This window comes from Sphaeramia orbicularis, chromosome 5, assembly GCF_902148855.1.
Source record: "Sphaeramia orbicularis chromosome 5, fSphaOr1.1, whole genome shotgun sequence".
NCBI classification, from domain to species: Eukaryota; Metazoa; Chordata; class Actinopteri; order Kurtiformes; family Apogonidae; genus Sphaeramia; species Sphaeramia orbicularis.
Window position 1 is genome coordinate 47365694 of NC_043961.1, and position 23436 is coordinate 47389129.

General features: G+C 38.4%; 1 protein-coding gene across 3 annotated transcripts in view; it reads right to left on the reverse strand.

Moving 5' to 3' along the window:
* Positions 1–23436, reverse strand: part of ppp1r16b (protein phosphatase 1, regulatory subunit 16B) — a 152411-nt gene that overhangs the window by 39355 nt on the left and 89620 nt on the right. For all 3 annotated transcript variants that reach the window (XM_030134285.1, XM_030134286.1, XM_030134287.1), the window contains exon 3: positions 6347–6417. In XM_030134285.1, the coding sequence (XP_029990145.1) occupies positions 6347–6417 (71 nt within the window). The remainder of the gene's footprint in view (positions 1–6346; positions 6418–23436) is intronic.

The following is a 23436-nucleotide window of genomic DNA, read 5'->3' on the forward strand; positions in this document are numbered from 1 at the left end:
TCTCGTGACAAACTGAAAATATCAAGACAAGACTTGCGGTTTTCTTCACATGCTGTACTGTACGTGCAAACCTGGACTCGTCCTGGGCCCAGCTCCATGGGGATACAGCTCCAGTGATGCAACATAAAGGTCAACAACATAAGAAGGTCAAATGAACTGCAACACAGAACAATTTCACGTGGTAAAATGTGCCTAAAAATTCAGCTCATGACAGTAACTGATACAGATGCTGGGACTCCCTCAACATACTCACTACATTACAGTATTTTTACACTTCTTATAAAGACATAAAGGATCTCCAAAGCTTCTGTATAAAACTGTCAGACATCTGCTGCAACAAAATACATTGCAAGTTTCACAGGTAGACAAAGTGTGTACTTTAGTGCTGACAGACTTTAAAGAATCAATATAAATTGACTTAAGTCACAGATGATGTAAGTAAAGGGGGTAGATTCCAGGAACTGCTGCCAACCTTAAATTAATTTGACTGTGGTTATTGAAAATGAGGCGACTTTGGTTTATACTGCCAACATCATGTTGCAGATTTATCTTATTTATAGATTCATTTATTCAGTTTACTGCTACAAATGGGAGATGAGAGCAACAGGTAAACATGTTGTCACTTTGACATCTGTCACGGTGTCTGTCATCATGTGGATAATGATACGCAGCAATGACTGATGGGAGATGGTCATCATGATGCAGGTCAGTGATTGGTTCTGATGCCATGTTTGTTTTATGTTTTTCATCATGACTGGACTCTTGTAGTCTGTTTTACTATGACTCCAAACAAAGTTCCAACAGGTTTCTACAAGTTAAATTTAAGACTTTTCTAGACTACTTCGAACAGAATTGAATGCCCATCATCCCATTCATGGCTATACTGGTAAAATTTTGTGGCTCCTAGAATATAGAAAAATGTGTTTATTTACTTCAACACCTTGATTTCCACCATTCCAAGTCATTTCACACTTGGGGCTGCCAAGTTAACAATAATTGGTTCCTAATTTCAATATAAATTGTCGGGTTGAAAAGAGTGGAACTGAGTAGACTCACGTTACTTTCTTTGCAGCTTGGACACATTTAAACACAATACAACGAACAAGTTTATGGCCACAGAACTTAAGACCTACCATATCAAATTTAACACCTTTGAAAGTCTTTTTTAAGGTATTAAATGCAGATTTGTAAATTCAAGACTTTTTAAGACCCCGCGGGAACCCTGTCCAAAAGATCAATATTGAAATGATTATCCCCTCTTTCCCCTTCCATTACCAAAATACAAACGGTTTCTCCATTGCTCCAGAATGTTTTGTCATTTGGTGCCTGTACATTCATTTACTACTGTCAGAACCCAGGAACAGACATTTACATGCAATAGAATCCCAGTTTATTTCATACTACAATATTTAGAATTCTCAAACTTGGTACATGGTCCTATCCAGGTCTCTGAAACCAGAAAATGATGTTTAAACAAAAACAAAGAAAGATACTTCATAAACCCAACAATGTACTACTGATGACACTCAAGTTCATACAAAAACACCCACTGGGAGCCAATTATATTCTCTGATGTGACTGACTCTTTTTTTCACTTTTCAGTTTCAGTGATATAAAGAACAAAAGAGACAGAAAAGCGCACATGTGGTGTGCTAAATGTCTCCTTCTTATAGGACTTCATTCAGAACCAAGTAGCTTCAGGTCTGTCTTTGAAGACCCCACACCCATAACATGTTTACACCTAAAGATTGGAATTAGCCGCTTTAATCTCTGCCTTGCAACAGTAACGCCACTGACAACCAATGAAGCCGTTCTCTCTCTAAAGCCCAAGTTCTGTGAGAGACTGCAGAATCTAGGACTGTTCACATTTAGTTCATCTCAATGGTATATCCGCTGGATTTCACATGTCTGCTATTGTTCCGAAAATCCATTTTCTGTGTAGTCTCTGTGTCGCATTTGTAAAAGCTGCAAAATATTTGTGTCAAAAATATTGTGGAATAAAGTGGGATTTTAGGTGAGCAGAGACATTTCCCCTCCAGCAGATGAATGTGAAACCATCATGACTGTCTCTTCAACGGTGCCACTCTGCCCCCATGATGCTCAAACTTCAACAGTAATGAACAATAAGGAAGAATTTAAGATTTCTCTCATGCCAAAACACAGAATAATTTCTAATGAACTGTTCTTTTTACATTGTTTAACTGGATAAAACACACCCTGAATTATAAAACTATTCCTGTGGGTTACCATGTTTACTCTCTGCTTGCATTCCACTGCACTTGCACTTACTGTAGTGTTTGTACTGTTAATAAAGTGGAATCTAATACAGGGTTCAGGGTTCATGCATTGTGTGCAGGAGGCTAAATTATATTGGATGTCTTTATGAATATTTTATGTACTTTATACTACCTCTGAATTATATGCAAGTAAGTAAGACAAAGAGATACTGAGGCTCAAATACTATGAAGCAGATTTTACAACTCTGGAAGTTTATCTCAGACAAATGCTCACTCTATCTGAATGTCAAGAGGCCGAAGAGCCAGACAAGGTCGATGTTTTTCCAGACCAAAACTACAAACATGTACATATATCATTTGAACATGATCCAGTTCACAACTCCATCATCTCTATATAAAACTCATAAAACCTGGAACATAAAACATAAATTTGTGTTGTGTTGTGCTGTGTTTTGTTGTGTTCCTGGCAGCCATCTATTGATTAATGTCTGGTATCTGCGAGGTGAGTCAGACCTGAGATGGCTATGACATCTCATTTAGAGAAACATCACCTCCACTTATCTCCATTTATGTCCTATATGACAGATGTGTGTGTAGTGTGTGTGTGTTCATATAGATCTCTAACCAACTTTCTTCTCCATCTCTATCCGTCCAGATCAATCAGAAAGACAAAATGCAAGCAAAAGCCCTATGCTGTATGTGTACTTTTTTTTACATTGTGAGTCTGTTGTGTATATTTTGCCTATACATCTGCCTGTGTGTGTGTGTGTGTGTGTGTGTGTGTGTGTGTGTGTGTGTGTGTGTGTAGTGTATGGTATTTGTTAACTGGAGGCAGAAGTGAAAAGGTCTCATCTTAAAGCCGCTGTGCAGGCTGACCCATCCAAATAGCAGATTATCAGGCCCACACACATTCAAAGCCCAAAGGTCAATCTGATCTTTTGGCAGCAAGCGGCAGCCCGCTGCTTTTAAACCAACGGCCATACTGGCGGTGACTGATGGACCTCAATTTTCTCTTCCAGTGTTCATTTCTCTGACTCCCAGCAGGAACCTGAATATTAGGCTTTGAGCAGCCAAGAGGGAAAGTGAGACGGCTGTGTTAGCTGAGGCGGAGCGAAAAGAGTGGAGGCGCCGAGGAGGAAAGGGGACATAAACTGTCAGAGGTGTCGTCTGACTGAAGAGAGACAAATGAGGACAGAGGGGACAGGAAGGAAGGGTCGCCAAGGAAACAGATGAGCATCACATCCCTAAGAAATGTCTGAGGTTAGAGCCCACTTCCAGAGAGGAACAATCCCATCTATGTTATAAAAGCCAAGTGGCCTCTGTGTGTGCGTGCATGTATGTGCGTCTGCTTTGTAACGGACAAACTGGAGAGAGCCTAGCCTTTGCCTTTTGGAGTACTTATGTATTTTGTGCCAAGGACCAGACTGGCAAAAACTGCTTATGGATATGACCAATACTTTTTGAGCTATTAGTTGTTTTAAAAATTACCGTACTTTCCAGATTATTAGCCACTACTTTTTTCTCACGCTTTGAACCATGCAGCTTATCCAATGATGCGGCTCAAGTATAGACTATTACAGGCTAACTGCCTCCAGGGGGTGCACTAGCAAGAAGCGCAAAAGCGAGACAGGTGGAAGAGGTGATGTGAAGAGAAGTTTTAAGCTTAACTTTTAACAATCATTTTGCACAAACCCTCATCATGGAAAACACACGAAGAAATGCATATGATGCAGCTTTTAAGTTAAAAGCAATCGATGTGGCTGTCCAAGAAAGAAGCAGAGTTGCTGCACGCAAGTGCCACTGAGAGCAACAACAGAAGAGAGACTGAGAAGGTGTGTGACAGAGCCTTTCTGATGCTGTTCAACTCCGACACTAAAGAAGATGACTTCAGTGGTTTCAAGGCACAGAAGGAAGATGAAGATAGCGATCAATGACTTTTCTGGATTTTTTAACCAGTCATGTTACTGCCGTGTTACAGGCACTGTTTGGAAAAAAGCAGTTAAGGTATGTAAATAAATATTTAAAAAATCTTTCTGTTTATCATCTTTCAGTGTAAATATCTCATGTTACAATGTGGACACCTTTGGCTTATAGTCAGGTGTGGCCTATATATATATATATATATATATATATATATATATATGTATACAAATATTTTTTTCTTTTAAAATTTGGTGGGTGCAGCTTATAGTCAGGTGCGGCTTATAGTCAGGTGTGCTCAATAGCCTGGAAAGTATGGTACAATGGGCTTACAAGCGGCTCCCGGAGGAGTCCATTCACAGCCACAAACGGGAGTGGGGGTGGGGGAGGGGTGCATCTGGGGAGACGACGGGAGAATAGGGTCCAGCTGTGATCAGACATTAACAAGGTGTTTAAAACTCAATATATAACTTTTCTGAAGAAATATGAACATATTAATGTGTGAATGGGTACATCCTAAAAATGAGGATCTTTCATGACTTTTCATTTGTCTACATTCAGTGGAGAGGACCAATGCCAGAATTTTTACTAAATTCCTTACAATTCATTATGCATTTTCCAAATAATCTAAGAAGTTTTTTAGACCAGGGGTTCCCAAACTTTTATACTCATGACCTCCAAAATAACAGTGCCAGAGACTGGTGACCCCTGATATCCCTGAAGTGACAGAAACATTACAAAACATGTGCACAGGACTCATGCACTAACAGGCGTATCCAAACGAGGGCATACCAACACAAAAAAAAAACAGAACAGCCTCACAACCATAATACAATTTAAATGATACTGTGGGATATTTGTTGCAATGCATTGTAGGTACTGGATATTTGACTAATTTTGTTCTGTTTAATGTGCAGGAGTTCAAGAGGGGTTTTGTGTTAATGTTTATTTAGGTTAATGTGTTACAACGCTGATTGGCCTTTTTATGTTTATTTTCATTTTTATTAATGTGACACCATTAGTCAAATCTGTAGGCCAAACAATGCCTTACCTGTTTGTCTCTATCAAGTTGTACTTGAACAGTTGTTCTAAACTGCATATTTGCAAAATAAAAGCAATTCCTGTATTCTCGAACACTGAGAGAGCAACCTTCCTATAAGTGCTACAGTTATGTTGATAATCTATCATAAGCATCTCAGGGATCACGTTAAAAGAATATTGAAAATCATCTCGTGACCCCCCGATTGACGTCTTCCAACCCCCACTTTGGGAACCCTTGTTTAAGACTAACAAGAAAAAGAATCATCTAGCAAACATCCAAAACCAACATGGGACAAAAGGGGATGAAAAGCTGTAAATGGATCTTTGCTGATGTAGTGGAGTAGCAGTATGAAGTAGTCTAAAATAGAAATAGTAACCATACCCTGGTGCTTTTTTTGTGGGTTCAGTCATTTTAATACCACTGCTCACTTCCCCATGTGTACATGTTTTACACCACAACACTTCTATGCTGCGTCCTACTCTTCACACCACCAAAGGCCATTGGGACTTCAACTTAGCCCAAATAAGCTAAAGTTCTTACCCCTATTCCAGAATGACAGTGGATTAACCACCTTTACCTACCGAGCTGGCATGGATTTTGTAACAAAGTGTCGGTCTGACTATGTGAGACTACCATATCCAAGACAAAAAAAACAAAAAAAACACCCTTCCTTGACAGTTTCCCCTGTGGGAGGGTCAGTTCAGTTCGGGCAAAGAGATTGATGGTTGTATCTGGCAGGTTTATGTGTTCAGGTATAAACAAACATTTGTGGAGGGAAACTGAGTAGAACTGGACCTCATGTCGAGGGATGAAGAAGAAAAGTTTTCAAAATCAAAGTCTGGTTCAACCATGATATATAATAAACAAAGAACGCACATAAAGGTGATCTCCAGACGTTGGGTGTAAACTCTAATCGTCAAAAGACTGCCTGATCTCATTCACAATTAAACATTGGCTTTGCAGCACAGTTTGTGTTAATACTATATTTTGTGCTGTTCAGTTCCAGAGAAAAACAGCTCACACCATCAGCGTTCTATACAATATTAATTAGTCATGTAATTTTAGATGTCAACCTCCATTTTGTGTCTCACAGACACGACAGAAAGAGAGAATTACAAGACTGACAAACAGTGGGGCATAAACTCACCTGATGCAGAGCGGTGAGACCGTCTTCATTGCAGAGGTCTGGACTCACATTGTTCTTCAGCAGGTAACGGACTGGAAGAAAACACACAGGAAAACATTAACACCGGTGGAAGTGTACAACAATAGTAGACATGTAAACACTGAGTTCTTTATACATCATTTTAATAACTCTGATTCTTCATTTAAGTGGATTCACTGTGGTTACTGTGTGTTCCACCTGCAGCCCCACAGTGTTACACACAACCATAGAGAAAAAAAAACCAAACAGAAATAAAACTGTTTGGTTTTAGTCACCAGTTGCAAGTGACAGAGTTGCATGTGGACATCAGGGACATGTCCATACCGGTATCTGGGCAAACTCATTCACATTGTGCACTATTCATATTCATGCTATTTTTTTATTAAATAGCAGACAATGTACTTTAACATCTACAGAAGGCGCATGATATAAAAGCTCCAGATTTATCACAGACTCATATTTATCTGCAGGCGCAGGGAGGTTGATATTATATTTAAAAAAAAAACAAAAAAACATAAAAAAAAAAACCCACTAAGGAAAATGAACACAGATTATCTTTAGGATGATGAAACCTGCTAGATGTGTTCACACATACTCATTAAACTGGAGTTACATACAGTATCTATTATTTAAATGCCATAAGTTTATCCATGTACACACTGGGGCGCAGATAAGGGGGAGTAAACATGACAAATTCATGGGGCCCAGCATTTGTGGGGGGCCATTAGAGTAGTGGAGGGGGTTCAGTGGACACAGGCAAGAAGTTGTGAAAATTTTGTGTAAGATTCGCTGTATAAGAGACGCATAGAAGCCGGGAGTCAAACGTTGAAAGAATGCTAAGTTTCAGTTTCGTTTTCACGCTAGGCTAAGTGACGATATGTATGAACTGCACCCCAACGTATATCCACCCCGACAAATCAACAAGAGACCGAATTTTATGAAAGGGTCCACAACGTTTAGCTTTCATGGGTTCATGGGGCCTACAACTGGTAGCAGTGCCCCTGTGTACACATGTTCTGTATTTTTTCAGGTACTCCACTAAAAAAAATACAATGGACATCATGAGCTTTTTCACCTGTCAAAGTGCCACTAATTGGTTGAAACAACATGTAACCACACAAAATTCTGACAGCTGCTTAATAACATCACTGTGAAATGTCAACTGATGTTGGTTAAATATAGTAGATAATGGTAACCAGCAAGACAACTCTGGTGCGTCATCTGTAGTCCAGCAGTCAGGTTGTCAGTGACAGTAAACATAAGAAGGATGGAGATATTAAATTATGAGAAGAAGTCAAGTCTATAAATCCACCCAAAATGTCACCGTTAATGAATAATTAAACAGCTGCAGGTTAGAGACGAAGGGCAGATGATGAAAATAATAGATGGAGACTCTTCATGGTTCCAGGCTTAGCTCCTCATTATGAAATATTGTCTGAAATCACAGATGCATTAAAATTAGTCTTAGGGTGTTCAGCAAATATAACCTTTGAAAGCTCTTCTTCAAATTCTTCTTCAAATTCTTCTTCATGCAAATATCATTTACACATGAGAAAGTGAAAGATGCCATTGGCCAGGTTGAGGAAAAAGCAGATGGTCTGCGAGGGCTTCAGGTGATTCTGTGATTCACAGCCGTCCTCCCAGATGCTGTTAAGGATTAAATGGAAATTAACTAAATTACACCAAACGCTGCAACTAGTGATTCTTTTGACTGTTGTGTCTGTCATTATTTTGGTCTACAACATGTCAGAGAATAAGGAGAATGTTGATGGCGTCCTCATTTTGGGTCATGTCTTTTAGGTGAATGAGAAGAAAAAGAAGTCTGAAGGAGAGCAACACAACAACATGGCTGGAATAAACCCTGAATCAGGAGCTACACTTATTTTGTGGCTTTGACTTTGATTATCCAGTACCCTGTGGGGATGTCCATGACTCTTTATTCTTAGTCATTTGGTCCATGAGCCAAAGATATTCACTACACACTGTCAAAATAGAAACAGACAACTTTACAATTAACAAGTTAAAAAAAGGGAATTCAGATTTTTTTTCTAGTCTAACTGATAAATACATCATAAAAATTGTTGGAAATTGATTTAATAGTTGATTTATCCAATAACTGTTGTTACACAAATACAGTTTGTTTAAGCTTCCTTTTAACACAATGTATGAGTAATTGGTGTAATGTAGACAATAGTAATAATGTTAATATATAGGCTACCAGGTACTGGGGAGTAGGCTGTTGTGTCCTTATCAAGGACGAGACCAAAACTACATCCTTGTTTCAAAGACACTCCCAGCTGTCAGTAATACAGCTATAATCAGCTGTAATCAATATTTCAGATCATGTATATGTTGTAAAAGCTGAAACAGAAATGCATTAGCACTAAACTCCTTTTAACTGCTCACAAAGACTGCAGGTGAACCTCAACTTAACCTTTTGTTACCACTGACATCAGCAGCCAATCTGTAATCCATTAATCGCGTTGCATCCTGATGATGCATACTGCAGGAACTCCAATCTGTCAAATGATCAGCCATGCCAGAATGTTATCCAACTGACCTTGGAAGTATGGATGGCGGTTGACGGAAGGCATGGGGGGCTGTTTGACAGAGGATGATGTAATCACACTCTGGATTACACTGTTTGTCTGCCTCGTAGTCCAAACAGATAAAACCTAATTCACAAAATATCACTTATCACAGTCTGCATAGAGAATCACTGCTGGCTGAAACTGCTAAAACTGCGGACAGAGCAGGAAGCAGCAGGAGCTCAGAGGGAACCTCTGGATGCCACTGTCCTGGTTTTGGTTTCAATACATAGAGAACAACAGAAAAAAAGGAAGAAATCCGGTTACAATGATGAGGGAAATGTGAGAGATATTCTGATAGGTCACCATCACTTCGACTCAGAAGAATGAATCAAACACTTGAACACTTTGAAAACACTGTGTAGACTTGAAAGAACCAAAAAGTGAAGTGTGAAAACTGTGAACCTCTAAATAAACTATTATTAAGCTAAGGTGATTCTATTGGCATAAAACAGGACCAATGACCCTGTATCTCACCAGCCTGTTCTATCAAGAATCAATAACAAGTTGAATTTGTGAGGTTGTCAGGTTCTGCCGCTACGTTGGAGTCCAGTGGTCTTGATATAGGAGATCAATTTCCCAATAGAAGTGGGTGGTACTTTCAATGGAGGATAACTCAACTAATTCAGTGAAAGTCCATATATGACTTCCTATCAGTGCTCAGTAGTAACTATATTGATATCTTTTATCTGCCAATGGGAATCGAGATGGAAATTAGCCATATGGCTATAATCTCTCATATTTACATGTAAATGTTCATTAATACGAACTGTCCCATTTAAAAAATAAATAAATCATTAAATCATCATCTCTAACCATGTCCATGTAATAAGCAATCCAAATATGGCCCATTATAATAAAAGAAAATTTCTAATATTTTAAAATGTCGTCAAAAAACTAAACTTCGCAAAACTGTAAAACTTTGTAGACATTGTGATGTGAAATGAATCTGACCAGTAGTTTCAGTATGAGAAGCTGTTTGAAGAAATTGCTAATGAAGATGATGTCAACAACAATGACAGACCCAGCGCCTTCACAACTGCTTGTGGCCTATCAACCGCTGAGATAAGAATGGACACAAAATGACAATTCCATTAGTTTTACAATTAATTACCAACTAACAAAAGCTGATAAACCCTTCAGTATATTTTCTTTTCAGTATAAATACAACAGAAAACATGATTATCGATTTAAACATTCCAAGTCCTATGAAGTGAATCCAAATAAACAACACGTAAACATTAAAACTATGGAAAATTATCCTTTCATAAAAACTTGTGTGGTACAACTATGTGAGTCAGTGCCTTCAGTTACTGTTGTGATCCTCTTTGACTGCTTCTACTCATATTTATGAATAAGGTCGGGCCTCACACTCACACCTGGTTGTCAGTCCACTGAGTAAAACAGTTCAAAGGTTTGATGTGTGATATTTAAGGACATCTACAGGTAAAGCTGCACAATGTGACCAAGTAAATAAACCTTAAACCTCTACTACAGTGGCTGCAAAAACACAAAAGTCCTTCATTAAAGCCAGTGTTCTGGTGTTTTGACTGTTCTAGGCATTTTGGTTTGAAGGGATATTGACTCTGATCCACATTCAAACATAGCAGGAGACAGTAATGACACTTAAAACTGGAGACCACCCACTATGAAAAAGAAAAAAAGAAAATGAAGAAACACAACATGGTGGATCCACTCCCTGTGTAGATAGAAATGCAAGGACCTTTAACTCCAACATCTCCATGAAACATGCTTGACTAGATCAGTTGGAGTAGTTTTACTACCCATATGAACATCTAATCACTTTTGGTTTAATAAAATTTCAAAAGGATTCACAAACGTTTTTGTGTATTTGTGAGGTGAAAGAACAGGATGCCGATCTGTCGTGAGATAAAACCCTGCAGGAAAAACAGCCGAACAAATGCAGTCAGAACATATGACTCGGTCATGCTGTATGTATGGACACACTGATACTCACACTGAATGTAAACAAGAAAACCTGATCTCTTCTGTCCATGGATAACAATGTTATTAAAACAAGATGGCCATGGCCTCAAAAATGCCAGCAAAAACAGAAACACAGCTGTATGTCGACTGAATCCAGATTGAGTGTAATGTAAGACAACTATGTATCCACAAATACATGTAATGATGCACACAACTATATCCACTCTGGTGCAAATGTGGATGGAAGTGTGTTAAAGTTCATGCAAAACACAAAAATATTTATATTCAAATTGCACTGGGCTGAGCTATATATCAAAAATAATGACATCATACATCAGATTACTGCATCCTGTCTTTTTCAGTTGTTGTTATGTAATGATTGTGAAAGTCATTATCCAGGTGTCCATCATGTGATGTGGAACAAACGTGTGAATGTCACAAACAAAAGATGCAAGAACATGTGAATTATGCATTTCCATAAGTGGTAATAAATTAGGTTGCACAATTCGGTAATGTAGGTTACACTGCGTATTTTATGATCATAGTAAATACAGTTGAAGAGTGTTTCTTCACTGTTTTCTGAGAAAAATTATGTTTTAGTTCTTTTCTTTTTTCTGTTGATATTATGTGGATGTTATGTATGGATTTAATTCTTTCGTAGAGGGAACTTCAATGACCAAATCTAACAAACTTTGCACCACTATCTGCCTTGAATGTGACTGGTCCACAGCAGCACACTCTCAGTGATGTTACATCATTTTTCAACAACAATCCTACTGTTATCAATAGCTGTGATGGTTTTTTGAGGATAAGACAGAGAAAACGTTTGGTTTTCTCATCAGTCCACACTATTTGGTCAAACTATCGGTTATAAAAATATCTGTAAAACAAAAGGGGATGTTTGAGAATTTATTTGGATATATGTGCATGACAAAAACACCTTTAAAATTGTATTTTATTTTATTTTTGGAAGAAAATGTAATAATGTGAAACTGAAAAGTACATTAAATGCATTTACTGAAACATACCTATTGCCTTAAAAAAAAAAGCTATTCAACACATTATTCAACACAAGATTCTTGATTTTGTGATTCTGTGATTCTTTTTCTTTCCTTTGCATGAAATGTCAATACTGTGTACAATATTTGGTGTTGTCATGACTGAATAAACTACTACTACTACTACTTAAAAAAAAGCACACTGACACTCTTTCAAGTGCTGTTTTCATGTTATTGCATTTGATAACGTCCATATACTGTGTACAGACTTCATAATGAAAAATACTTCTGAATCATGTTTTATGTTCTATCACAAATCATCTTTAACACCTGGAAAAAAAAAACATTTGAAAAGGAAGATTTCCATATTGTATCTCCATCACACAGCCCTAAACCTCACTATTACTAACTGATCTTTATAAATTGCCAATGTGGGAAAATAGACCAAACCTCTGACAGTTCAGAAATCTTTGTTCCAGTCCAAGCGGCAGATTGTCGAGGAAGCGGATCGATTAATCAAGAGCAAACTGAGCCCAATTCTAGAACTAGAGGAAGAAATGTCTTAGTTGAAGGTGTGGTTGCGTTCAGTCCGATTCCATTTACCTGAATCCTGTGTCTGATAGAGTCCTGTTTGGCTTCTGATAAAAATCGTAGCTGATGTTTAACTGTGACATTTCAGTTTACTGAGAACATTTTCTGCACCATCACAAACATCCACACAGCAGCCACATAAATCCAAAACCACCGAACCAGCCGAAATCAGCCACTGCAGCTGTTTTATTGTACGTGAGCTGCTGTAAGACGTACGCAAGGGACAAAAAAGTGAAATATTACAGAGAACGCTGTGGGAATGACCCAGGGTATGACCCAATAAACATCACACAGTTCCTCAGTTTTCTCCTGGATATGTACTGATGTGTTGGTCATGAACACTTTACAACCTCCTACATAAACAAGGCGTCTCAGAGGAACGGCTGAGAATATTTTAGCAGCAGATATGAGCTGTATCCTCTGTGATTTTGTTGTAATTAGACACAGTCACGTTTTTTTGTGCACTGAAATCTTCAGGGGGACCTTTTAAACACAGTGTTTACAGTAGCTCCCTAAAGAGACTCAAGTTGAATGTAAATGAGCTTGAAAGCTGCATTTAAATAAAAGTAAAGTACTCGAGAACCAACATCCAGGTTTCTCTAAAATTCATGCATTGCCTTTTTTTTTTTAAATGTTTCTTTGCCAGAGGGAAGGCTGCAGATGTTTGTCATCCTTCAGTCATTCTGCTCATTAACATAAAGGCCACAGTCAGTCTTTTTTCTGTCTTTTCCATCCACTGCTCACAGAGAAGCCACAGTGTTTGTGATTTTAACGGATGTTCTAATCGCTTCCTGAGAGATGCATTTATCGCTATTAACAATCAAAATGTGGTTAATCCATTCCACCCACTGTTGAAGATACGGAGCCGATTTAACCATGTCAATCTGCACTTCTCTTTTTCTTCTCTGCATCTTAATATACTATGGCAAAATAAATTAACTGCATCGATGACTCACAGAGTGGGTGAACAGAGGATTTCAGGAGGTCGGCAGATGACTATTTATTGATGATTTTAAGCTACAAATACACCTTTTGGTTTTCCTCATACGTAGAAAGTGGTGCCACATGACTGTGTTTTTTTTGTTTGTTTGTTTTTGAAGAGGTATATTATAATAAAGAGAAGGAGCTAAAATCAAACCCTCTGGTAAAATACAAAGTAGCACCCACACCCACACCCACAAGTCCAACCCACAATATCCAGAAAAAATATGCAATTGTATAAAATTTTGCAGAAGTCCATCAACAGAAATCTAATATTCATAGTTACTTTTAAGTGATTATGTGGTAATATTACTCAGAACAGAGTCCCTCCTCTCCTTTTTTCTGTTTTATAGGTGGTATCCAGCATAAAAGGTACTTCACTGTCAGATAATACAGAGTGTAGACAAGATTTAACTACAAAACCCAGAACAGTGAAAACACTGACAAACACTGGCTCCATAGAGGACATTATTTTAGGAAGGTTTGGGGTTTTGCTGTGCTTCTACAAAGCTTAGAAAATAGTTCTTCAGGGTAATCAACATGTCTGCCCATTTTATTGACTGTTCATTTTGCTATAATGATCAGCTCTTTGTACATTATCCTTTAGAAATGTGCTCCTCTGGCCCTGATGCAGCAGCCTTCATCTGATCGATGTCCCACCCACAGCTCTAGAAGACTGGTTACACATCCCCAGTGACAGTCTTTCAACAACATAATGAAAAAAGAACATTTACTAACATGGTTCTTATTCGATGTAGTCTCTCTTGTTCAGTGGGAAAGTTGACAATGGATACTTATGAAGCATTATTCAGGTGTGTCACTTTAGAGGTAATTCAATGAAGTTTTCTTTTGGAGTTACTTATGATCCACTGGATTACATAAAATCCATATTGGTATCTGCAGCATAAAGTGACAGTTCTAGAAAAGTCAAGCCAAAACATGTCATTCTCCTGGTGACGGCTCCAGCACAAGTCAACATTTACACCTCCTCATCAATGGGACAAAATAAAACCTCAAACTACACATCTAATGACTTTCTCCCCTAAGGCCACTCTTTTTGGGTAGGTTTTACGAGTTATGTTAAAATCATTATCTCTCGAGTTATTATTTGATGCTATAAAAATGGGTGATTGACAGCAGTAATGACCAATCGCTGTGCAGTCCAGCAGACACACGGCTGCAGACTAACCAGTCCAGCAGGTGGATATGACATCTGCAGGTCTCTGCAAAATATACTGGTTCACTCCTCACTGAAATACAGTGGAAAGAAAACATATGTGAACCCACTGAAATTTCCCAGTGGTCAACATGAATTGGTCATAAAATGTGATCTGAACTGCATGTAAATCACAAGTACAGAAAAACCCACTGCTCTTAACCTAATACCACAAAAATAGTTTGAATATTTCACATCTTCATTAAACCCAACTATGCAGCAGGTAGCAACCAAAAACATCTGATCTAAAATGTTTAATAACCTTTCAACTACTAATCCTATCAATACATGGAAATAATTCAGGTAAGACCTTAAAATGCAGTTCATCAGATATGACCAAACTGGAGGTTCAGAGGCTCTGCACTGAACATGCAACACTTGTCTTCTACAACACTGATTCAACAATAAATATAATTTGACAAATGACAGTGGTTGTAGACCTTTTGCTTTTCACTAAAAAATGCAAAATGAAGAGGATAAAATTACAATAAGTTGCAAAGAATCACTCAAAATTTAAATGTAGAGAAAAAAAATCATTTGGAAGTCTCCACAAAAATAGTTGTTTTTAAGGGTTAAACACTCAAACAATTTTGTTTAATCAAAACCAAATTTTAAAAAATGTCTTGGCCCATAGTTGCAAATAAATTACTGTCATAACTATTCACTTTTCAAAGTTACAGGAAGTAAGTGTCCTGTTAAAGGCTTTAAAGTGTACTCATCCCAATTACAGGGCCTCTGAGTCTTGCCTTGTTATTTTTCGTCACTACCACCCCTGTCTGATTTACTGACAGATTTTCAGAGAAAGGATTGAGGAAACAAAAAGAAGTTGCAATGACACTGAGCAAAACACATGATGATGATGAACCAAAGACATTGGTTCTACTTTAATACTAGGCTAATACTAACAAAAAAACAGTTCTATTTGTAGTGGTCTATCGCCCTCCTGGTCCTTACTCACAGTTTTTATCAGAATTCTCTGACTTTTTATCCACTGTAGTGTTAAACTGGGATAGGATTTTAATAGTTGGGGACTTTAACATTCATGTTGATAATGACAATGACTCTTTTAGTGGAGCTTTTAGTGGCCTATTAGATGGGATTGGCTTTGTTCAAAATGTAAATAAACCAACTCACCGTCACAAGCACACCCTGGATCTGATCTTAACATATGGTATTGAGATTAGTGACCTTGTTGTCCTCCCCCATAACCCCTTACTCTCAGACCACTTTTTAATTACCTTTCAGTTTGTGCTTGAGGATAAGTCTACACCTGTGATTAAAGCTCAGATGAAAAGGACGTTATGTGATCATTCTGTCTCAAGGTATAGAGAGATAATTCAGCCAATATTTCCTTCCCTGTTGTCTGATTATGTAGAGAACATGTCTAGTCCTGCTGCATGTGATGAGTTTGTTGATAGTGCCATGCTCACACTACAGACTGCTCTGGATGTAGTTGCCCCCCTCAAGCCGAGGATTGTTAAGCCAAGGCCAGCTTCTCCTTGGTATAATGCCGAAACACGTTCCTTTAAACAAGCAGCACGTAAATTAGAGAGGCTATGGCGCCGTTCCAGCTCAGAGCATTCTTTTAGTGCCTGGAAAAACAGCTTATTGGCCTATAAGCAGGCCCTGCGTAAGGCTAAAACTAGTTACTACTCATCCTTAATCGAGAAAAACAAGAATAACCCTAGATTCCTGTTCAGCACTGTTGCCAGGCTGACAAACAGTCACAGTTCAGTAGAACCCTCTATCCCACTTACTCTCAGCTGTGATGACTTCCTACAATTCTTTAACGATAAAATCTCAACTATTAGGAACAAAATAGATGAACTACTTCCAAATATTAGGTCTGACAAAGCACAGGCTACTAACCAAGAATCTCTTCTAAACCCCCCTACAATGTTAGATAATTTCACTACTGTAGATGGAGCTGATGTAGCATCTATCATTATGTCCTCCAAACCATCGACCTGCCTCTTAGACCCGATCCCAACCAAACTTTTTAAACAGACTCTGCCCCTAACTATTGACACAATTCTAACTATAATTAATACCTCACTAGTTACTGGCTACGTGCCACAATCTTTTAAATTTGCAGTTATTAAACCACTTCTGAAAAAACCTACTCTAGATCCTGACCTCCTGGTCAGTTACAGACCTATATCTAATTTACCCTTCCTCTCAAAAGTTCTTGAAAGAGTGGTAGTTAAACAGCTGTGTCAGCATTTACAGGACAATAGTTTATTTGAACACTTCCAGTCTGGCTTTCGTGCTCATCATAGCACTGAAACCGCATTAGTCAAAGTAACCAATGACTTGTTATTAGCTGCTGACGATGGTTTGGTCTCGATCCTGGTCTTATTGGACCTGAGTGCAGCTTTTGACACTATCGACCACAGTATCTTACTGCAGAGATTAGAATGGGACATAGGCATTAGAGGAGCAGCCCTCTGCTGGTTTAAATCCTATTTATCTAATAGGTACCAGTTTGTTAATGTAAACCAACAATCATCAACATATTCCAGAGTTAGTTGCGGCGTGCCACAAGGGTCGGTCCTCGGGCCCATTTTGTTTACACTATACATGCTGCCTTTAGGTAACATTATTAGAAAACATGGCATTAAGTTTCACTGTTACGCAGATGATACACAACTGTATTTATCGATTAAACCTGATCAGACCAGACAAGTAGATAAACTAAGTTCCTGTGTCCGTGACATTAAAACCTGGATGAGCGCTAATTATCTTTTACTTAACCCTGAAAAAACAGAGGTCATTATAATAGGCCCTAAAAATGCAAGAGACTCCCTATCTGACCAGATAGTCACTCTGGACAATGTGAGTGTAGCCTCTAGCACCACAGTTAGAAACCTAGGAGTTCTATTTGACCCAGATCTATCATTTAAACCACATATTAACCAAGCCTGCAGAACCGCCTTCTTCCACCTGCGCAACATAGCCAAAATTAGAAATATTCTTTCTAAAAATGATGCAGAAAAATTAGTTCATGCGTTTGTTACATCTAGATTAGATCACTGCAACTCCCTTCTCGTAGCATGTCCTAAAAGCTCTCTAAAAAGTTATCAACTGGTTCAGAACGCGGCAGCGAGACTACTAACAGGAACAAATAGAAGAGAACACATCACCCCTGTGCTCCAAGCCCTTCACTGGCTTCCAATTGAGTTTAGAATTAGATTCAAAATCCTCCTCCTCACATACAAGACCATTAATGGTATGGGCCCCTCTTATCTCAGAGATGCTCTGGTGCCGTACCATCCCAACAGAACCCTTCGTTCTCAGAATGCAGGTCTACTGGTAGTTCCCAGGGTCTGTAAAAGTACAGTAGGAGCTAGAGCCTTTAGTTACCAAGCTCCTGTTTTATGGAATCAGCTTCCAGTTAACATTAAAGAGGCCGACACAGTCTCTACATTTAAGGTCAGGCTAAAAACATTCCTATTTGAAAAAGCTTATGGTCAGGCTAGTTCAAACCAGACTAAACCCACAGTTCAGTCTAAGCTGCCCTAGGAGCAAGAATGCTGGGGGAAGTACAGGCACTGAGTCCTATCTCCTGTTTCTGGTTCTACGTACCATTCTGGTCTGCACTTATATTTTTAATATTTAGCCAACTTAGTTTGTGCAGTGCTATTCACCCGATGTCCCCTTTCCCCACTCCCCTCCGGGGGAGTGGCTACTTTTTCAGTTGTAACCACTTGGGAGCCAATGATGGCAGGATCTGCGCTGACCCATCTGTGTCCTGCCCTGTCCGGTGTCCTGACCCCCTCCCCCACCTGTCTGGATGGACGTCCTCGGCCTCACCACTGTGGATGGGCCTCCTCGCCCCTGCCTGTCTCATCCAGCGGGATGGACCCCCCATGTGTCCACCCTACTGCATCCTTGTAGACTAGAACTACATCTGCAAATGGACGTCCATCAGTCCTGGTGCATCTATAGCCTGTCCGTCCATGGGAGTGGATCTCTCCTTCACTGTGGTTCTCCCCGAGGTTTCTCCCTTTTCCCACTGGGTTTTGAGTTTTTCCTTGCCGAGAAGGAGGGTCTAAGGACGGGGGATGCCCTGGACACTACTCATTTTCTTGCTGTTCATTTGACTGTTGTTTACTCTAACTGACTCTGTAAAGCCCTTTGAGATAACCTTGTTGTGATATTGGGCTATACAAATAAAGTTGAATTGAATTGAATTGAAATAGGCTAAACAAATCTCATATATAAAAGAATTTGAGCAGAAAAAAAGCATGCACATAATTACAAATACAGCTTTAAGAATGTCAACACATGCACGAAAAACACTCTAGGATTTTTATTTTATCAGCATAAATATGACCTAAATTGTGATCAACTTGTCATGCAAGTCCTAAAACCAGATAAAGGGAACATGATTTAACAAATTAGAAAAAAAAAAAAACATTCAACTTACTATTAAATTATGAATTGGTGACTTTGTTTTTAAGCCATGTTCATGCAGCAATTCTGAGATTTCACTAACTTTTTCTTGCAGCTGTTCAGTGTGAATCAGAAGTTGTTGATGAAGTTGTTGGATTATGTTCACATTAAAGTTCATCATCATACCTAATAAAATATACAACAATATCCTGAGTCCTTTATCGGACTCCTACAGTGGATCAGACTTTTTGACTGGAAACAATGCCCAGATCAGCGATTTGACTCTGGACAACAATGCAGCATCTAAAAAAACCTGAGAATAAGTGACAGCCTTTGTGTGGATAAACAGCCCCCTGCCACTGCCCACTCCCCTCAGCGTACACCGTGTTATTCATCACCATTAGTCAGTTAGACAGACACAAGGCTTACACACAGGGCTGTAGAATGAGCAGGTATGAGTGCCAAGACGAGTCTGTGATTAGAAATGACTGGGAGCAGGTCATTTTTCATTCATGTGAAAGTGCCTTTCCCTCTGCACAGCATCCTATAAACACATTGCACTTTCCCATTGTTGAATGTGGAAAAGTAATCAGAAGGTGACAGTTGTGTAGCGCTGTCCATCTGCCTGCTCCTCACCACCTGGAAATTACACATATTAAATAAACTACAGCTACGTGCAGCCTCGATCAAACTGATTCATATGTGACTGGTTGACGGACAGGTATGTGGCAGGATAAATGCATCAGTGCTGTATAGCATTCAGTGAGAGACATGGTTGGCGCCGATGCATTTGTTGAGATGAAATGGATTTGAGTTATGATGTGTGATATATGTGATGGAGGGAGAGATGAGTGAGCAGTGAGGAGAATGGTTTTAAAAAACACACTTTCTACAGTTAAGCCTCTGCTTAATATTTATGAATATTTGACTTGTTCTGTTGTATTCTCTTCTAATGCATATTTTATGTTGTGTTTTGTTGTTTTGATTTTATGCCTGAAGAGTATTTGTTTTGTTTTAAATCTTTGGAAACTGTTGGAGTACAGAGGCAACACAATATCTCTACTTTTTATGCAGTGTACTTTAATTAGTTTGGCTGCACAATGCACAGTTTAAATTATGTCACACTGATGCGTGTATGTGCAATAGTCACATCACAGGATGTGTGAACAGCACATTATCTCACACATGATGCTACAACTTTTTCTTGCTTGACATAAAAGCAAAATTGTATCACTTAATATCATAACATGTAATAACATGGTAATGAAGGAGTAACAGTTCTGTAGTAAACAGGTAATATACTTAGTAACTCCGCTTATGTGTCAAACTTTCACCCGATGAGTCAAGGTACTTCTGTACAAAAGACACATTTGGTGCTGTGTCTTCTTTCTTATAAAAATTGGTGTTAGTTTCTGTGAAATAACCACAAATCAGGGATGCAAAATGAAAAACAATGATGCCCAAATAGACCCCATGTGTGAAGGCTCTGCTGTGACTGTGTTGTGTTGCTACACGGCTGTGATTGGTCCATTAGGTGCTGCAATGTTGATATGTGCCAATACTGCTAATGTAGGATGCTAATCACAATTGTCATGTCTTTTGACCCTGTATGTTCATGAAAAAGTACAAAAATACATCATATAGACTCTAAGACACACAGAGACGTATGTATGTCTATTAGTTGTTGGTAAAAGCCACAACTGTTGGCTAAATGTCCATTCAGTGCAAACAGACAGGGTCTGTTGTAGAGCTACTTGGCTTTGCTGCCATGAAGCAGCCAAAATAAATTTCACCTCTGTCTGAACTGGGATTTTTACACTGACTGAAAGCACAAATAGAAGGTCTCCATCACCTAAAAGAAATGACTTGTACAAATTCAGAAAATAGTCTCAGAGCTCAAGGTGACAAGGTATCAAACAGCCAATGTGAAATCAGCAATGTCACCGGTTTAAAAAGAAAAAAGAAAAAAAAAAGCTAGAACCATGAAATATGTGGGCTTTTGACCATTATATCAAAAGCTGTTTCTGATTAATATTTCATCCATGGGTTTCAGCTCTACACATATACCTATGACAAAGCATTACACAATACCCCATTAAATTTTTGCGTAAAAAAACCTACATTTGGAAAATAATTGTAACTAAAGCTCTGACATACATGAAGTTGAGACAAGTGATGTCATGTGTGACACTCGATTCATCCAGGGTGGTATAAATCTCTAACTCAAGGAGCCACAATATTAGCCATGACCATTAGCTGGCCACAGTAGTTAACAACTTAAGCTCTATAAACCTCAGCAGAGCATCCGTCATTACTTTGGCAAAAACGTCTGTCTTTACACACCAAAATAATCCAAAATCCACAGAAAGATGTCTAAAACATAAAGCATTATTAAATTACACACTAATACAATGCTCAGAGTTGAAATGTGACTGAAAATGATGAGCTGAGGACTGAAACTAAAGCAGGGACATTATCTATAGCAGCCAGTACTGAGGATGTAAAGTAAAAGACACACACCAGGTAGCATCCCTCACCATTACCTCCATCCACATCAGCAGCAAACACCACATGGGGATAACTCAAAGAAATACAGATCAGTCATAGTTCAAAATTGGAAGTTTGGCTCCTACACCATCGTATTTCCGTAGCTGTAACGGAAAGCATTGGTTCTCATTTTCTGACTCATCTACACAAGAAGTCTGTCTGATGGAGCATGATTGACTCGGACTGAGAGGTTTGTGAATACACAGACCTTGGTGCCATTTCATTTTTTGTCACCTATTTATCAAACAGGGCTGTGGCACTGTTACCACTCGATGAAGTAACACATCTAATGGTATGATCACTTAAATCTGCCCCACACGGTTCTGTACAATGAGTGAAAAGACAGACCTGGCTATCCAATCCAAAAAAGTATTTCAGATGCTTCTGCCAGTGTTAAAAAATTAACCAAATAGAACTATTCAAGTCATCTAGTGAAAGGTCCTGTATTACATCAAATCGCAATTACAGAAAAAAATGCAATCTGAGTTTAAAGCCCTGTAAATATATCAAACTGAAATATAAATACTGTTTCATAAAATACGTATTTGTTTTCCTCCAAAATAATGAAAACAGTAAAAGTTCCTCCCAGTTTTTTTGTGGAGGTCAACAGAAAGGATACCTCCCTGATATGCAAAGAGATAAAACAAAAAAAAAAAATCAAAGTTCTGAAGCAATATATTCTCTAGCATCATCACTCGAATAAAAGTGGCAAAGTGCGGGCAACGTACCGTGGAAATGAGAGGATGAAAAGAGCCTCTCAGCTACAGAGAGACGCCAACATCTTTGGAAAGTCTTTACCAGACAGCCTAGAAGGACGCTGATGCTGCACCTGAAGTGAGCTGTGTGGTGAGTGAGTTAATGAGTTTGGCAAGAAGGAAAACATAAAAAAAAAGTATAAATGTGCTTAGGGACAGCATTTGTTACTTCAAAGCTGAAGTTATATTATATTTTAAGAAGATAAAAGATTTGCAGTGATTATAGAAACTATTCTTTGTATTTTTGTGATGAAAATAATGAAAATACAGTAATAACTGAGAAAATAAAGCACATATTTAGAAAGATTGTGCATTCTAACCAACCTCAAAGTAGCCCTGCTCTATTATAGTTATGTCTTGTATTGTTTTTTGTACAAAACATGTATTTATTTTATTTAACCTTTATTTAACCAAGTAAGTTAGTTGAGAACTGATTCCCATTTTCAATAATAACCTGGCCAAGAGGCAGCACACAAACAGAATGAACAACAGAACATATTACATGTACAACAAACAAACAAAACAGGATGGACAACAGAACAGATTATATATTATATATATTATTATATGTATGACAAAACACACAATGCCATACAACAAATAGAAAGGCTAAAAACAGGTGCAGTGGTTCTGCAGTGTAATTCTCACTGATCTTTGACATGACATTCACGGTACAAATGAGGTGAGTTTTAGGGATTGTTGAAAAGAATTCCAATCATTAGAGGCAGAAAACTGGAATGAGGATCGACCGAAAATGACATGTTTCACAATGACAGAACTGTTCTTCTTATCAAAACATGTCAGAAATACCTCCATGAGGTGATTTGTTGAAACCACATTATATTCACACCCATTCTTGACAGATGACATCTTAGGTTGTTAAAGGGGAAAAAGAAATGGCACAAATTAGCATTACAGCAATAAAAACACTAATTAACAGTAATTCTCACCTTCTGGCAACATGAGCTAATACGGAAAAGTGACATAAAATACTGTTAAAATCTCATGAAAAGTTATTTTTATTCCAGTGATCACTATGACAAATCCTGCTGGG